The sequence below is a fragment of the Pantherophis guttatus genome, chromosome 1 (genome assembly GCF_059756535.1).
Source record: "Pantherophis guttatus breed Tessera chromosome 1, ASM5975653v1, whole genome shotgun sequence".
NCBI lineage: Eukaryota > Metazoa > Chordata > Lepidosauria > Squamata > Colubridae > Pantherophis > Pantherophis guttatus.
This window is the reverse complement of record NC_142063.1, coordinates 99,805,684-99,823,872: the sequence shown is the minus strand read 5'-3', so window position 1 is coordinate 99,823,872 and position 18,189 is coordinate 99,805,684. Positions and strand designations below refer to the sequence as shown.

General features: G+C 38.0%; 1 protein-coding gene across 7 annotated transcripts in view; it reads left to right on the top strand.

Annotated features, from left to right (window-relative positions):
• Positions 1 to 18,189, top strand: part of TUB (TUB bipartite transcription factor) — a 136,248-nt gene that overhangs the window by 99,972 nt on the left and 18,087 nt on the right. For all 7 annotated transcript variants that reach the window (XM_034417006.3, XM_087879264.1, XM_034417008.3 and 4 more), the window contains exons 6-11: positions 778 to 899; positions 2,373 to 2,564; positions 6,103 to 6,215; positions 6,754 to 6,868; positions 12,065 to 12,163; positions 15,356 to 15,527. In XM_034417006.3, coding sequence (XP_034272897.1) covers positions 778 to 899; positions 2,373 to 2,564; positions 6,103 to 6,215; positions 6,754 to 6,868; positions 12,065 to 12,163; positions 15,356 to 15,527 — 813 coding nt within the window. The remainder of the gene's footprint in view (positions 1 to 777; positions 900 to 2,372; positions 2,565 to 6,102; positions 6,216 to 6,753; positions 6,869 to 12,064; positions 12,164 to 15,355; positions 15,528 to 18,189) is intronic.

Here is an 18,189-nt window from a genome sequence, read left to right as displayed (position 1 = left end):
CCACTTCTGCACATGCGCAGAGCATATTTGATGACTTCCGGGCGGGTGGGCGGAGCCTCCCACCGCCACTACGACCGGTTCTCCTGAACCGGTGCGAACCAGAAGCAATCCACCACTGCTCTGCACACACCATTTAATAAGCAACAGAAGGAAATTAGAAAACTATCTGGCAGATATTTTGTATGCCCTTAGAGTTGTTTGATCTTGGATTGAATTTATCTGCTTAAAATGTTTGGTGGTAACACCAGAATTTGCCATTAACTAATCTATGTTATTTCTCCATGAAGCTTCTAGGAACTCTTGTTGTAAATTAGATAAATGTAGATAAATTAAGTAGGTAGGAAATATGGATTAGACAGAAATGCACCAAATATTTCATTTAATATTCTTTCCAAAACATATCAGTAGCAGCATTAATGATTAGGAAAGATAGATTTCATTTTTTTTTCAATGAATCAAGTTGAAAGAACAAATAACATTTTGTTACATTTTACCAAAGTCCCACTTAGTCAATGCTGTTAATATTATTGTAAGAATATGAATGTGAGCAAACATTAGTAGATCTTACAAGGTCTTTAAAGCATTATTGATAGATAACTGCTACACTTCACTAATAAGAAGCATAAATAGGTACAATCAAAGGTATGCTTTTTCTAGCACTTCAAAACTGATGGAAATGAGAGGCTCTGATATAGTAAATAAAATGCATGTTCTGAGAGCAAGCAGTTTGATTATGCAGTAGTTATATGGTCTTTAAATATAATGACTATATCTTAGGCATTTCAAGTAGCATGAATTTTGATGAAGAGGAGGATGAGGAGGATGAAGATAGCTCAAGTTCCTCACAGTTAAATAGTAATACCCGACCAGGGTCTGCAACAAGCAAGAAATCAAATAAGGTGAGTGATCTGATGTGGTGGACTTAAAAATACCTCAGAATTACCTAAACCAGACATTTAAAGTAACGTAGACTTATCTTGTCTGTATGGATTCTTCATAACAGTTCTCCGCATCAAAAGATTTAATGTCTGTCGTGAGCTCCTTGCTAAAGTATAGAACCATTTCTTATTTTATTTACTCTTTTCACTTTTTGGATGCAACTGTAGCACCACATCTATCATGTGATATTCTCTGATTGTGAAGATGGAACACGAATTTGCTTCCACACACATTCTTTGCAATTTATTCTATTAATTCTTTCATGTATACAAAGCTGAACAAAGTTGTTTATAAAAGGGTAAAAATTTCACAACAGAATCTGATAGCATTCTGTGAATGGTGGATGATTGGCGGAACTGGCACTGCCAATGAAGATACTATTAAAAAAAATGTAGCATATAAAATAGAAAGTTTTAGCATTGAAACTTAAATATAGAAGAGGCTCCATGACTACCTTCTAAAGTTTAGAAAGTAAGTGTAGCCACTCCCTTTTACTCTCACTGCAGTGTGAAGCTAATGTTGGTTATAGTATTGATCTGTTGCCTACAAAAATCCTAAATTTACTCCCAACAAGATCCATGGTTTTTAATAACTAGTTTGGAAAATAGCAAAACAGTGGTGAGATGGGAAGTATTTAAATATAATGAACATATTAATTATAAATAAATACTGGTGATGAAATGTTTTACCAAATATCATATTTTATTTTATATATAAATAACTAGACATGAATAACAGTTAAGGGAGAATTTAAATATCATTAATTTTCAAATTACCAAATTAGATTGATCTTATTATACTGTTAACTATTTTTTTTTTACAAATATTCCTTTTCTTGAGGTTTGTTTTGAGTCCATTAAGCTGCTACCAGTTAAATGGTGATATGCTAGGCTGCAGGCCTAAGACCAACTAAAACCTATTAAAATTCTTCTGAGGTGGTTATCATCCTTAAATCTTCCAGCAAGACTTTGTAAATTTTCAAATGGTGTTCTTTGCTCCAGCAAAGATTTGAGTGAAGCATTTCCTGGAAACATCATTTGCAAAACAATGCCCCTCTCTTGATTCCAGGATCAAAGAGAAGCAGGCTGCTCTTGTGCTGCTTTACTGCATTTCATTTGTGCACTGCATAACCTCATGTGATGTTTACAATACCTGAAGAGGCTAGATAAGAGACAATCAGTAGGCTGAAAAGCAACACAAGGTGCTTCTTCAAGGCACATTCAGTACATCTTTTCAGATCACATCCAGTTTTGTTCCATTGCATTACATTCTCCTATGTCTTCTTTTGTGTGGAAAGTGAGCTGTCCGGAATGTATGTATGTTCTGGGTTTCTTATGTTACCTCTATAGTACCAAATTTCCATTGAGATTTATCTCTACATTAATGGCTGTTTTTGTAGATTTAAAGTGAGGCAACTTTTCTTACTCTTCTAGGAAACAGCATCAGGGCCCAGCCCTTCAACCAATAACCCTGTAATAGATGTGGATGATTTGGAGGAGTTTGCTGTGAGACCTGCTCCTCAGGGAGTTACTGTCAAATGCCGAATCACAAGAGACAAGAAGGGAATGGACCGTGGAATGTACCCTACCTATTACCTCCATCTAGAAAGGGAGGATGGTAAAAAGGTCATAAAGCATATTTTCTTGGCTGTCAAAAAAGTAACAGTATAGAAAGCACACAGAACCTAGAAACCTGCATAATTATAAGTGTTTTTAAATGGGAGGGGGAGGTTGTATCCCTATCACAAGTATTTATAATGATGGGAAAATATAGATGAAAATGCAGCATGTCCCGAAAAGCAAGAAAGAATATCTGAGGGAAAAAAAACCTATGTGGACACACTTTAGGCTACAATCTTTTTTGTTGTAAGTCCCATTAAATTAAGTCGAAATTGTTTATGAGAAGATTTCGCTGCAGAACTGGAATATGAACCTCCTCTGTGTCATACATTCTTCATGATTACAGTGTAAGTACTGAATTGTTTATCACATATCAGCCATTCAATTACTGAACTTCCACAACACTCAGTCTCAACAATAAGAACTTCCCTGCTAGTTTGGGCAAAGTCTGTCTTAGACCAGCATTTTGCTTCTTGCAATAACCAATCAGATGTTTCTGGAGTATTCACATGCCCTTCCCCCCACCCCACCCCCACCCCGTTGTTGTCCTCAGCTGATTGGCAGGCTGCTCCTGACATACAGCTAATATTGAACTTCATAAGTGATAACCTCTGAAAGTCCTGTCTTCCATGAATTTATCCAGCCCCTATGACAAACTCTTTAGGAAAAGGAGATACAGTTGGAAACTCACAAGAGCAGACAAGAATAGGGGAGTTTTCTATGGCTCTTTAGTAAGGAGAGGAACAAGTTAACTTCAAATGCTGGACAGAGGAGCAGGGATGAAGAGTGAAGAGGGAGCAGTGATAGTGATTTGCCAGGCAGATGCTATGCTTGTAATTTTAGCAGAAGAATATGCTAATTACCTACATGTAATGGAAGAAATGACCCCAGGAGGCTTGAACAGGAGAATGTTCAGCCATGACAAATGTAAGCCTACGCGCATCTGGGTCAGAAAAGTAAAATATGGACATATAAGGTTGGGGAACCTGGCTTAGTAGCAGACATGAGAAAAGGATCTGGAAATAGTATCATTTGTACAAGAGTAAGCAGCTGCTAAGAAAGGCAATGCAATCTTGGATAGCATTTGTAGAATCATTGCATCCAGATCATGGAAGATACTAGTGTGTTGTTTGGACTGCATTTCAAATTTTGTGTCCATTTCTAAGTTGGAATGAGTTCAGATAAATGCTACTAGAATGACAAAAGGTCAGAAATTCAAGGGGGGGGGATTAAAGAAGCTGAAGATGTTTAATGTGTAAAAGTAAAAGGCTAAGGAGAGATAATGACACTAACAATTTAGAAATATCTAAAAGGCCTTTATATAGAAGAATGTGAACTTTTTGGATTCTAAGAGCAGAAAAAGGACCAACTAATTGAGAGAAAGTAAATTGAAGCTGAATATCAAAAAGAATTTCATGATAATAAGCTACTAAACAGCAGAAGAGTCTGCTAGAGTAGTGGTAGACTCCCTTCTGCTAGAAGTTTTCAAATGGTTTAGTTAAATAGCCACCTGTCTAAGATAATTGAGTAAATCACTACAATAGACAAAACTAGAGTAAGAGCAAAAGAAGGAACACACTTTCATTTTTTTCCTGCTACCTTGCCAAAAAACCAGGCACCTTAACTCCAAGGCTCAGTAATTAATTTGAAGAGGCCTAAGCTTTACCTGGCCTCCACCTTGCCAGTTTGCATTCTAGCTAGAAGAGCTACAAACCACACAACAGGAATATCTTTTTTAAAAAATAGAGTTTCTTAGAAAATATAAGCAAAGATATGAACATAGATGGATATTTGGCTAAAAGAAAAGAAGTAGCAAAAGAGGAAAAATGATCAGAAGGTAACAGGTAGCATCTAACTAGGCGTCAGAAAAAAGATAAATTTTGAAGGAAATCAGGTGCTTGCCTTGGCATGAACAAATAAAATAAAATTCTGACACCATGGTATTTACTTACTATACTTATTTAATATTCCTAAAGGTCTATGTGTGTTAGAGTTCCTATTTCCTGACAAATTTCATCACAACATGGAGGGGATCTGTAGTCTATTCTTTCTTTCTTCAACAAGCAAATCCGGCTTCATAATGTACCTTGTAAAGTACTCATTTGCTATTTAATTTCAAGGAGGGGGAAATTATTCTTGTTCAGAGGTTTGATTAACCAACTTCCCTTTTTCTTGCCCTTTAGAGTTAGATGGAATTGGTCTATAGGTGTAATGGTCTGTGAGAATGCCTTTGGGAGACAGGAGGAAAAGCCAATTTGACAATTGTCAAAAAAGAGGCAGCTCAGACCACAGAAGGAATGGAGTAAAAGCGTTAGAAGAGACCCTTCCTAGTTTATGGGACTGTAAAGGCAGCAGGGGGTGGTGGGAGAGATACATTTTCAAACCTGTAAGATTCTGTTAATGTAGCGTTACAAGTGGGAGTAAGTATTTCTGGATAGGCCTTTTGGACTATCTTGCAAGGCTGGCAATAGGGTATGTTATGCTTGAATGGTATTGAGTGTATTTACCCATTACCATTTGAGCATTATTTCTAGATACTCTGAAACTGGTAATGCGTCATCTAACCAATTTGCATCGAAATTTCATGTTATGACAACTCCTTGAGCAATAAACAGTACACCAAGTTATATTCAGAGGCAATAGCAGCATTTCTGTTGGGATATTTATTTTTTTGTGTCTATCCCAACAGGGACTGAACTTGGAACTTTCTGCATGCAAAGCAGAAAGCACCTCTTTCTTCTTTTAGTGTGTTTTGATATGCAGGCTGAAACTCTATTGTGAATTGGTACATTGCAATCCATCCAGATGAGTCCAGCATAAAGCTGAAAACATTTTTTTAAAAAAAATCTAAATGTTGTGTCATGCTTTGCAGCTGATAGGTAGATTAATGAAGGCTGACTCCACAGTACTGTATTTGCCCAACTGGAAGGTAAGTCCACCCCCCTCTGGCAAATAATTACCTATGAATTGATAGGTGAGTGGGGGGGTCATCTTACATTCCATGAGAAGAAAATATAGATGTAGATTCAGCGCTGCAAATGCTTTGGAAGATAAGTTTGAAAATTACTCCTTGTTGCTTGCCTGGTGAATTTCACTCTGTTTATGCTGTCTAGATATAATGTCAAGTGGTTGATAAGTTGGAACTCATTGGGGAAAAAAAGTAAATGAGAATAAACAATGCTTTAAATACACTGTTTAAAGTCTACTTTGTTCTTAGATAATTCCATGTTTGGATTCTTCAAATTATTTATAGCGGGATTCTGCATTCTGATCTGAACTGGAAAATGTTTTCCTTTCATTAAAAGGAGACTATTTAAGCAGAATGTAAATCTTTAACAAAATGTTCTAGGTTAATTATTTAAACCATCTATAATGGATCCAAGAGAGTAAAATTCTCTACTGATTTTTTCAACCCATCTCTGCTAATTCTCATTTTCTTTAATTATTCTTATTGTCAAGAAAAAAATCCTCATGATTTCTTTTTTTCAATGGTTCCACCAGATTCTGCTTAGAATTTGACTTTTTTAAATTATATATGTTTTAGATATTTTTATTAGCTGGAAGGAAACGGAAAAAGAGCAAAACCTCAAATTACCTCATCTCCATTGACCCAACAGACCTGTCACGAGGAGGAGAGAGTTTCATTGGAAAATTAAGGTAAACATCTACTTTTAAAATGTATGCTTAATTGTGAAATGGTTTGAGATTTAAAGCAATTCAAACCTCTTTATGTTTGTAAACTTGCATTGTTTCTGCATGTAGGTAAAAGGGAATAAGCTCTATACTTATTAGCATTGATAATATTGCCTAGTTGGGTAACAAAACATATGCAAGCAAATAACCAAGCTCAGAGAACATCAAGGATTCTGCAGACTTGAATTTTCCCAGTTCTAGTCCATACCCTTGTTATACAACACCTAATAACTTAGAAAATGGATACATTTAATGTCAAAAAGAGAAGATTTAGGGAAGAGGTGGGGAACTATTGCCCTTTATGACTTGTGTATTTCAACTCCCAGAATTCTTGAGCCAGCGTGACTGATTCAGGAATTCTGGGAGTTGAAATCCACAAGTCATAAAAGGGCCATAGTTCCCCACTCCTAGTTTAGGGGAAACACAATTCCAGTTTTCATGATAATAAATAAAGTACCATATTTAGTACTGGACAGTGATTACTCTTTTACTTCAATAATAGGTCAAATCTCATGGGGACTAAGTTTACAGTTTACGATAATGGAGTTAACCCAGTGAAAACAACATCGAGTTTGGAGGCAAGTAATCTACGCCAGGAGTTAGCTGCTATTTGCTATGTAAGTATTTTCCTATGCAAAAAAAAAGAAAATGTGTATTAGTAGAATAAATAACAATTGTTGGATTGAGTAATAAAATAACTTCAACATGTTTATAATTCCAGAATACGTATTTTCATGGACTCTATGTAAAGAATAGTTACTGTATACATATACATACATCTTTGCATCAGGCGTTTACAGCTTCACACATATATTAGGGGTATATTAGTACCATAACAGCATAGTCTTTGCATTAGAATTGGACATTATAAGATTCATCTAGTATTATAAAATGGCATTCCAGTATTCTCATTTTTAATTTCCAACGTTCATTTCTTTCCTGTTATGTTTTTTATACTATGAATTCAAATTGCCTTTATTTATCTGTATGCTACTCTATGTACTTCTCCAGTGAAAGAACAAAATATAATTTCTTTTAAAAAGAGGTCGTAGAACAATCATTTTTGCAAAATAAGAGGATGCTCAAGGGCAGGAATTATTTTTATTCAGGATGATGGATATCTTGGAAAAAGTCCAGCCCCAACTTGGAATTACTGGGGAAAGCAACATCTAGATTGATCCAATTGGTTTATTCCTGTGCCAAATAATATTTAATATGATATGTAGCTACTGTGTTGCTCTCATTTCCAGGAACACAGACCATCAGTATGACCATGAATAAAAAACAGATTAAGCATCTACTTGCTTTCTACATTAGCCTGGCAGCATGATGATGCTATTTAACATGACATTGTATGAAGCATAGTTCAATTTTAGCCAAAGCAATGAATAAAAGGCTAAGAAATACTGTGAAATTAACCATTCTGTCACTTGTGCAAGACTGCTCTTCTCAGCTGCATGGACTTGGCATTGTTCAACAAGGGGTTCTTTGTGGAGTATTATTATTTGTGGAGTTACCTTTGAAGTCACCATCTGTAAAACATCTACAGTTTACAGTGCACTGAATTGGATGTATTAATACTGGTTTTAAATCCAGTGTAATTAAAAATGGTAAATATACCCAATTATTCATGAAGGTGACTGGATGATTCATCTGGGTACAACAAACATTCCCAGCATTTTCTACCCTGGAGTGACTTTTCCCATTGAAACCCTGGGTTTCCCTGAAGCAAGAATGATTCACTGATGTTTTAGATGCATGTGATCATTAAGATATAAAAAGAATTAAAATACATTCTAGGGAAAGACCCTGTCTTGCAAAATCTTTAACCATATTTCTTGAAAAGGAGAAGGAATTAGGTAACAAGATCTGAACAATTAATACTTTGAGTTTAACACTGAATTTATTTATTGATTTGCTAGGCTGGGGTCTTCATAAATCTCTTGTTAACTTGAGGGACAGGAGAAATGACTAAGCTTGGTCTTTGATAATGGAGGAGTATCTAGATGTCCTGAGCCAGCATTGTTTTGCAAATTATTATTAGTTTGCTCAGTCCTGCAAAGTCCAGAAATGTTTTAAATGACATTTTCTTAAAATAAAATTTAGCGTTTATGTTGACTTTAGAAGCCAGCGGGAAGCATTCCTGACATACTAGATCATCTTCTTTATTCTTTAAAATGCCTGAAGTGTGTTCTAATATAATGGCAAAGGTGCCAAGTTAATACTAGAATGATTCAAGGTTACAGTATGGAAACTCAAGATTCAAGACCATCTTCCACCACAAAACTCACAAGGTGAATTTCAGTCAGTCACTCTCTTTAAGGCAGGGGTATCGAACTCAAGGCCCGGGGGCCAGATCCAGCCCACGGAGTGCTTAGATCTAGCCTGCAGGGCTGCCCTGGAAACAGCAAAGGACTGGCCTGTGGTGTCTCTGCCAGTGAAAACAGTTTTCGCTGGCAGAGGGTTGCAGGATGCCATTGCAGCTGAAAACGGAGCTTGCGAGGGCCACGGGCAGCCCTTCCAAGCTCCGTTTTCGCTGGCAGAGGGTTGCAGGAAGCTGTCACAGCTGAAAACAGCTCAGGAGCCTGTTTTCGCTGGCAGAGCGCTCAGGCCACCACAGGCACCCCCAACACAAGTGATGTCGAGCTAGCCATGCCAACCCTGGCCCCCCAAGGTCAAACAACCCTGATGTGGCCCTCAATGAAATTGAATTTGACACCCCTGTTCTAAGGCAAACTACCTCATAGAATTTCTGTGGGAGGAAAATGAAGGAAGAAAATAAAATAAACAGCATCCTCCCTTTCCAGTCTGGCAAAAGCTAAAAGAAAATTAGGATTCTTTGCTACACATAATCGTTTAAGGCAGTTTAAGATACTTCCTTTTTCTCAAAATATTCAGGATAATCTAATCTTAGTGAAGAGTAATAGAAATGAAGAACTTCCAAAATAAAACAACTCGTATTCTTTTTCGGTCATATATTTTAGGATTGCTTGGTATCAGGAAGGTTTCTAAAAATATTGCTGGGAACATTGGAGAAAAACCTCGTCATAAATTGTTTTTTAAACCATGTTCAATTGGAGTGACCCAGGTTGAAGAGAAACACAAAAGCACAGGACCCTGGGCATGTGGGGTTTTTTATCTCTCTCTAGAAGAGTTGAGAAGATGTTTTATTTTGTAAATTCATATAAAAGTACTATGTGTAAATTTCTATATTCTGTTTTATTACTATATACTACCGGTATTACAATGATAATTATTATCAAGACAACTACTATATTCTATACTATTATAATTGAATATACTGTACTCTGGACTCATTATCTATATATTATGCTCTATAGCAGTGATGGCTAACCTTTTTGCCATCGCTTGCCAAAAGCGGAGGGAGTGCAGGGGGAATAGAATAGAAGAATAGAATAAAATTTTATTACAGTCATCGACCAGCAATAGACAATAAATTAAAAATAATACTAATATTAATCATAAGTAATAACATCTCTGTTATGAAAATACCTGATCTTAAACCTAATCTACATGCATAGGGGATTGCAGGGGGGAGTGTGCGTGCCCACACCCATGATTCAATGCACCCCTCCCCCCCACATGTGCACGTGACTCCCCCGCTTTTGGCACGCAATGGCACGGTGGGCCTGGTAGGCCAATTTTTCACCCTGCCCAGGCTCCAAAGTCTTGGATCCTGGGGAGGGCAAAAACGGCCTTCCTCACCCCCTCAGAGGCCCTCCGGAGGCCAGAAACGGGGTGGGGAAGGCCGTTTTCGCCTTCCCCAGGCTCCGAGAAAGCTTCTGTAACCTGGGGAGAGCAAAAAACGGGCCTTCCAGTCCCACCGGAAGTCAGCAAACGGGCTGTTTCCAGCCTCCAGAGGGTCTCCGGCGGGGGGCGAGGAGCCGTTTTCACCCTCCCAGGCTCCTAGAAAGCCTCTGGAGCCCGGGGAGAGCAAAAAACGGACCTCCCCCCCCCAAGACCCTCCGGAGGGCAGAAACAGCTGGTGGGCCCGGAATGCCCAAAAGTCAGCTGTCCAGTGCGCGCATGCATGCTGGAACTGAGCTAGGGCAACGCTCGCGTGTCCACCAATATGGCTCCTTGTGGCACGCGTGCCATAGGTTTGTCATCACGGCTCTATAGTATTACTAGCATGCATCAGTGTTTCTTTCTTAAGCCTGTTCTATCTTAAATCCCTTCTCTCTGAGATTTCTTCTTCTTTTACTGGCCAGCATGTAGAGCTATTGCATTTTTTTTTACACTGCTTTGTGTTGTTGGACTTCTGTACTCCCCCCCCCCTTGCTTTTGGACCATCTACTTCTTCTGAAGGAAAAACAGTACTTTCATTTGGCTACTGTACTTGGTTTCCTGGTGGCTTCAGGACACATGTCTCCACTCACATCTGTGTCAAGGTTGCAGCTTTTTTGGCAACTGCCACGCTGATGCTGGTGAGAAGGCTCAATTGAGAGGGAAAGGAGGAAGCATAGTTTTTTTTTTCTCAAACAGCTTGTTTTTGCTCACACAAAAACAATCAATTCCAATATTCTTTTTAAATGATGGTATTATTATAGCACTGGTAGTAAGAAAAACTGCATTATGCATTTTAATAAAACCTTTTCCTATTCATATAGAAAGTTTCCAACATTCATCCCGTCTTTAAAAATAATTACAAAAATTATTGTAATATCCGTTAAGTGTTGAATTGTTAATTAAATCCTAGATGCAGAGACTTTTCATAATGTTGTTTAAGTAAAAGTAAAATAAGCCATGATTTTGCTTTCATTTTCTTGTTGCTGTTGGTCATTAATACAGCTGCCACGGCACCTAATGGTCACTGTCAAAACTGCAGCAGTAGAGGAATTCTAAATAGATTCATTAGAAATACAATCGCATTTGGAAGGAGAAACCATCTGTTGTTGATCTCTTGGCCATTTAAATATGGATCAGTTTCATAAAACTGTTATTTAGAACTCAGCTCATGATTAACCAACTGGCTACAATGCCTTTAATTTTTTGTTGAAAGGAATGTAATAACAAAAATAAGCAGATGGGTTTTTGCAGCCCTGACACATTCAAATCTGCTTCAGATAAGCAATAAGCAGAATCTGAACACTAACTGCCAGTTGACAGAGGAGGGAATTATGGAACAAGATGTACCCTGCCTAGACTCCTTTAGTACACTCAGTAGTAAATGAAGAAAGAAACATGACTCCTTCCCCTACATCTCTCCCCCCTTATTTTGTCACATATGGGTTTTATATCTGAGATATAAAATTAGGTGACTAAGGGCTGAGCCCATCTCTCTCCTACAGCATCAGTATGTAGGTGTCCACTATTTCTCAACTTTGGCTGATAGATAGATGCAATATAGATTCCCCACTTCAAATGTTTTGGATTTTAATTTCCAGAAAACGCTCATGTGGTCTCCTTAGTTAAAGAGCATCAGGCTGAGGAACAATGCTTTAAAGTGACTTACTTTAGTAGATTACCATGGCATGTATCAAGTACATTAGAATGATCAAAGCACTACGATATATAAACGTTTAAAGTGCTAAATTACGTTGTTGATACTGCTGCTGTTAAAAATAAATCATTAATTACACAACTAAAGTGCACCCAGTACCAAATTCTGAGCCTATTTATGTTTTTCCTTCCTTCCTTCCTTCCTTCCTTCCTTCCTTCCTTCCTTCCTTCCTTCCTTCCTTCCTTCCTTCCTTCCTTCCTCCCTCCCTCCCTCCCTCCCTCCCTCCCTCCCTCCCTCTTAGATAAAGGTCTATTATATTTTCAGTATTTATCTTATTGTCTTAAAACAGGAAACAAACGTTTTGGGGTTTAAGGGTCCTCGTAAAATGAGTGTCATCATACCTGGAATGAATATGGATCATGAGAGAGTTTCCATCAGACCACGGAATGTAAGTCAGTCACCATTATCCCAATCACCATAAGCTACCTCAACCAAGTTTAAGGATGCAATTACATGTCAGTCCTGGGAGACATTGGTTTTTTAATTTCCTTCATAGGTGAAGAAGCCCAGAATTCATCTATAAATATTTTCATAGCCACTGAGGACAAATTCAGAGGATAGAGAAAAAAGGGATTGAATGCAGAGGATGGGCGGATGCTATAACACTAATCCCAGATTCTGGCATAATTTATATTCTTTGCAACAGGAGAGAACAAGTTTTTTTTAAAAAAATTGTTGTTTTAATCTGAAAAAAATGTTTCTTAAACATACAAAATTCACCCCCTCTGTTCTGCTTGGATTTGTTATTAGTTAGATTTGTGTTCTGTCATTCCTCCAGGAAGTGAAAAAAGCCTAAATTGTGTTTCCTCTGCTAATGATTTCTCCATAGTCGCCCCATGAGATAGATTGGGTTTTCCCCAAAGGTGCTTTTTCAGGAGGCAACTGGTCATTCTTGTTTTTTCTTTGAAGATGTTTCTCCAAGAAGCTTCTTCAGTTCTGCCGGATAGTGGGGGGTGGAAGGTTTTATATTCCTTGCAGACAGTTGGTTATTTGTCTCCTTTTAGAGGGTCATTGAAGCACTTGGAGGTTTATCTGTGTCCTCAGGGTCATCTGAGTAGTGCTCCTGGTTCCTGTGGTCAAAGAAAAAACAAGAAAGTCCAGTTGCCTCTTGAAAAAGCACCTTTGGAACAACCGTGACCTGGATGACTGAGGATCTCTACAGCTATACAATTTGGGATGAACACCCTTTGAATGGTGTGGGAGTAGGAATGGATTTCCAGAGGGAAAAAAAATTGCAGACTACAGGAACCAGGAACACTACTCAGGTGACCCCAAGGACACAGATAAACCTCTAAGTGCTTCAACAACCCTCTAAAAGGATACAATTGACTAGCTGTCTGCAAGGAATATAAATCCTTCAATTTCCCACTATCCTGTCAGAGCTGAAGAAGCTTCTTGGATGAGAAGCGAAACGTCTTCAAAGAAAAACCAAGACAGTCCAGTTGCCTCCTGAAAAAAGCATCTTTGGGACAACCATGATCTGGATGACTGAGAATCTCTACAGATTGGGTTTATAATTCCCAGTTATGTTAAAATGAGACTGGCAGGTCTTTGGGGTTTGAGTTTCCATTTGTTCCTGAACTGGCTGTTCTGAAGTCAGGGATTTACTCACCTTGTCATAATGACCCTTCTTCAACTTAGTGAGAAAAATAGAGAAAGCCATTTACTACTACTCTGACAGTTACTAACATCAATTGTTAGCATTGTTATGTCTAAAATAAGCATTGTTATATCTAAAAAACTTGTCATGAAAAATAACACTTATCATAAACTAGAAAAAATGCCAGGTGAGGCTGGGACCTCTGAAAATTCATTTCTTATATATTATATAAGCAGTTACAGGAATCAGTAGCTTCCCAACTTAGTGTACCTGAAGATCTATGAAAGATATTAGCCATTTCTATATCACAGATACTACATATGCTAATTACTAGCACAAGTATGATTGGCCACAGATCATTTGATTGGTTTGTATTCATTGGATTTAGGTCTATGCATGTTGACTTTTAACATGCCATTGTCAACAGCAGGAGTTGGTTTGCTAGAAGTTGTTTGTAGAGCCCTGTGCTTGGTGTCAAGGTTCACATAAGCTTTTCTGCAGACAGTACTAAAAGATTGCTAAAAGTTGTGTTCGGAGCTCCTGCTGAGTGTCAAGATTCACACAAGCTCTTCAGCAGACAGTACCGGGGTTACATACAATCAGTCTGTGTCCTAGTGGCAGAAATGCTGAGAATGGAGAGAAAAACATAAATGACAGCACAATATGTGCAGCCTTTAAGGGAAAAAAAGTTTGCATGTTTTAAAAGTGAATCAGGAAAACAATCCGAAATACAAATTTATTCTTCCAATTCTGCCTTTTCTCTGGCTCTTGTTGCCCACCCTCCTACCCCCACTCTTTAGGCTGTTGTGCTTTTTCTTTGTAAGCCAAACAAAGCATGAAAACATAAGTCTGTCAATGGGGAGGGGGCGGGGGAGGGAGGGAGAAATCTTAGAATCTTCAGTCTAAGTGTGAGGAGCAGGGAGAGGCCCTTATTCTCTCCTAGTTACACTGGTAATATAAGTGAATAGATTATGTTCAGCATTGTCTGCTGCAAGGAGTCTTCACATGTTATGGATGCTTCTATATGATCTGAAGCACTCAACTATCCAGAGTTGTGGATAATAAACTGCAGTCATGCATACAACAAGGCTCTGTTGCCAGCAGTTATGCAGTAACTAATAGAAGATCTTCTTTTCTAACACCAGAGTAATGACTTGCTACAAGGAACTGTTTATTGCTACTTGAATTCTGCACTGAAACTATGAAGAGAGCAATGACAATAAAAAATACTACTTCTTAAAATCTGAGACATTGCTATCCCCAGATCTGTAAAAGTTTTAAGGTTTCATTCTTCTCATATCTTTTAATAAGAAGGTTAAAATGGAGTTACTGGAGTAAAGCAAATACTTTCTTGGCAAATATGGAAAAATATATTGACATATTTGTATCTTTATTGGGGACTGTGTCATTGAAGACATTTGCATTCTTTCAATTCTATATTTTTGCCTCAGCCTGATATATATAATTACATTCTTATTCTTCCTCAACATTGGCAAGATAATAGGTGCCACTGCCTCCCGTTAAAATATAAATGCTTAGAGTATATCTATGTGTGAAGATTTAATGCTCTGTCACTTGCAAGTCTGCTATATCCATTTGCTATGCCATATAGAAGGTCCCAAATGCAATCCAAACCTTGCCCCTCTAGAAATATGAACTACAACAGGACCTGGGAAGTACCGTATTTTGACATGGCTGTGATTTCCAAACTGATTCCAAACTAGCTTATACCACTTTACTATGTAAGTCTAGACTGTAACAAGAGTTAGTGTTTGTGTTTGTTAGTTGATCTCCGTATGCTCCCCAATGACAATGGAGTTAGAATAGCATGTAGGTCTGACAATCTAAGCAGTTGATTTGGGAGGGCTAGGGATTTTATTTTAGGAAGGTTTTGAACACTGGAATGGGGAATTGGTATATATTCAAAGAGTGGCAGATAGCTTTCGGCTAAACTCAAACTTATATCCGTGGTTCTGATAGGAACACGAAACACTCCTCTCAAGATGGCAAAACAAAAACACAGAGAGTGTGATTGAGCTGCACAACAAAACTCCAGTCTGGAATGATGATACTCAGTCTTATGTTTTAAATTTCCATGGTCGTGTAACACAGGCCTCAGTGAAAAACTTCCAAATTATTCACGACAATGATCGTAAGTATGACTTCTCTAGTTAAACTTGTTGGAACACAGATTGCTTTTCTGAAATCTAATGAGATCCTCTATACAATGATACTAAAGATATGTTAGGTTTCCTCAAACCAGAATTCATGTTGTATTTCTCTTACTGCAGTTTCCTTTTCTCAGATGTTGATAGCATACCTATGAATAGGGCAATTCGGATGGTTGTCATTCATTCATTTTGATGTTTTGATGAAGTTTTGGGCAAGGGTGAAATCTAGGGCAATCGTTTCTAATAAGACTTCCCAAATATTTTCAGCTTAAAACACTCATCTGTGTTCTTTTGGCTTGAATATACTGTATTTTTCAGAGTATAAGATGGACCTTTTCCCCCCCTAAAAAGGGATGAAAATTTAGATGCATCTTATACACCAAATGTAGCCCCGCCCACTCACTGGCCCCCACTCTTTGGCCTCTGCCTCGCAGCAGTTACCTCCTTGCAAGCAAACAGCAAGAAAAACCAGCTCCTTTCAGCTTCAGCACAGCCTAATTAGCACAAGTTGATTGGATTGGCCTCCCGACTCTTAGCTGATTTGCTCTCAGCTGTTTTGCGCAGGGCTGCTGCTTGCTGCAAAGAGGTAAATTGCTGGAGCAGATTTTTTTCCCCTTGTGCTAATCAAGCTATGCTGAAAACAAAAATGAAAGTAAAGCAGGCTGTTTGCTATTTGCTGCAACGAGGCAAAATTGCTCAGAGGCAGAGGGAGATTTTCTTCTTTTCCTCACCAAAAAAGGTAAGTGCATCTTATACTCCGGTGCGTCTTATACTCTGAAAAATACGATAGTCCCTCTACTGTATCCTCAAGGGTTGAGCTAGCAGAGGCAAAGAGTAAAATGAAATAAAATATGAATAGCTAAGACACTGATAGCTAGTTCTCAGAGTAGCACATAAACAGCTTCTAATTTAGCTGAAGAGTGCCACCCTATTGCATAACACCTGCCACATAACACCCAAGACTTAATAACTTGTTGATAAAAAAGACAAAAAAGTTGAGATAGTGGATGTGGCAGTGTTTATTTATGTATCAAACTTTTTAACCGCTCATCATCCTCACAGAGAGGCTCTGGGTGGTGTACAATTTAATCACCTGGAGATAGCAGAATAGAAGAGGAAGAATTAGAGAAGATAACAAAATACAATGACTGTGACAAAAGAAAGTAAAGGTAGCACCAATAGTAATAGGCACCTTGGGTTGGAGTATCACTTGAACATTATCAGCAGTGACATCAGTTAATTGCAAAAGGCAACTTTACTCAAAACAGCTTACATCCTGCAACAATACCTTTAGGACCATCAACATCCACATCTGTCTATCCCAGATCATTGGGAAGGATTTGATAGGTGGATAAAAATGCCAGATCCAGTCTTGAACATCTGACTAACTGTGCGACAAACCATAATATAATAATTATTTTTGAGAGAGGTGAAATCTTTATAATGGAGGCATAGTTTCTGGTCGGATGCATATTTTTTTAAATTTGCCCTCCTTAATTCAATCTATAAAGATATCCTAATGCCCACGGTTATCAGATGTAGTTTTGACCTCATCATTTAAAGGTGATGGGGGGGGGGCAGATGGTGTGCCTTCACCATTTTAACGTGTGCCAGAAGAAACATCATCAATCTGATGAAAGCCCCCCCCAGAAATGCCTGCTTAGGAAGTAGTTCTTCTCTTCATCACTGGTTCATTCACCACATCCTAACTTTGCTCTAAGCGCTGGCTGGCAGGCTTCAATTTTGTCCTTTCAGCAGTGGGTTCGCAAAGCATGTTGGGAGGCAGCTATTCGGGGGATCAGCCGGCTTAACAATATGGAAGCTGAAGTGGAAGGAAAAAGCGTAGCTTGCTGAGTCTTTTCCAGTCACTGCAGCTGTCTTCTGATTTTGTTCTATTCATCCCACCAGCGTTTTTGGATCCTTTTCTGTTTCCTGACTTATAAAGAATGTCATTTATAAGGACATCCGTGCCATGTGCGGAAGTGGCGGATACCACACAGCTGGGCAACATTTCTTTTCTCTTTTTTTTATCAGAACATTTTTAAAATCTATTTTAAAACATCAAGAAACAAAGTAAATGAACTACAAAACTACAAAATAAATGAAACAAAAACCAAAAATAGTATATATGCAGACTTTACAAATTGTCATAATATTTAAAATTCAACATTTTATTGATGAAACAATTCATTATTTTATTGATGAAATAATTTAAAATAGACTGATAATATCTTAAGAAATACTTGACAATCACTACTGAAATTTAGGTTTATAAAGAAGTCGCTATTAGTTATTCCTAAAATAGATGCACTTGATTTATTTATTTATTTATTTATTTATTTTTGAATTTGTATACCGCCCTTCTCCCTGAGGACTCAGGGCGGTGAACAGCCAGATAAAAACACCAGATACAAATATTAAAACACATTTAAAAAATATATATAGATTTGGCCCCGTTAATTAAAAACGATCAGCAAAACAGAACAATTAATAAAACCCTTAAAAAGAAATTAGGCCAGCCCGGCTTGTTGAAAAAAGAAAGTTTTAAGGGCACGGCGGAAGGCACTGAGGTCATGGATTCTCCTTATCTCAGGGGGCAACTGATTCCAGAGGGTAGGTGCCCCCACAGAGAAGGCCCTCCCC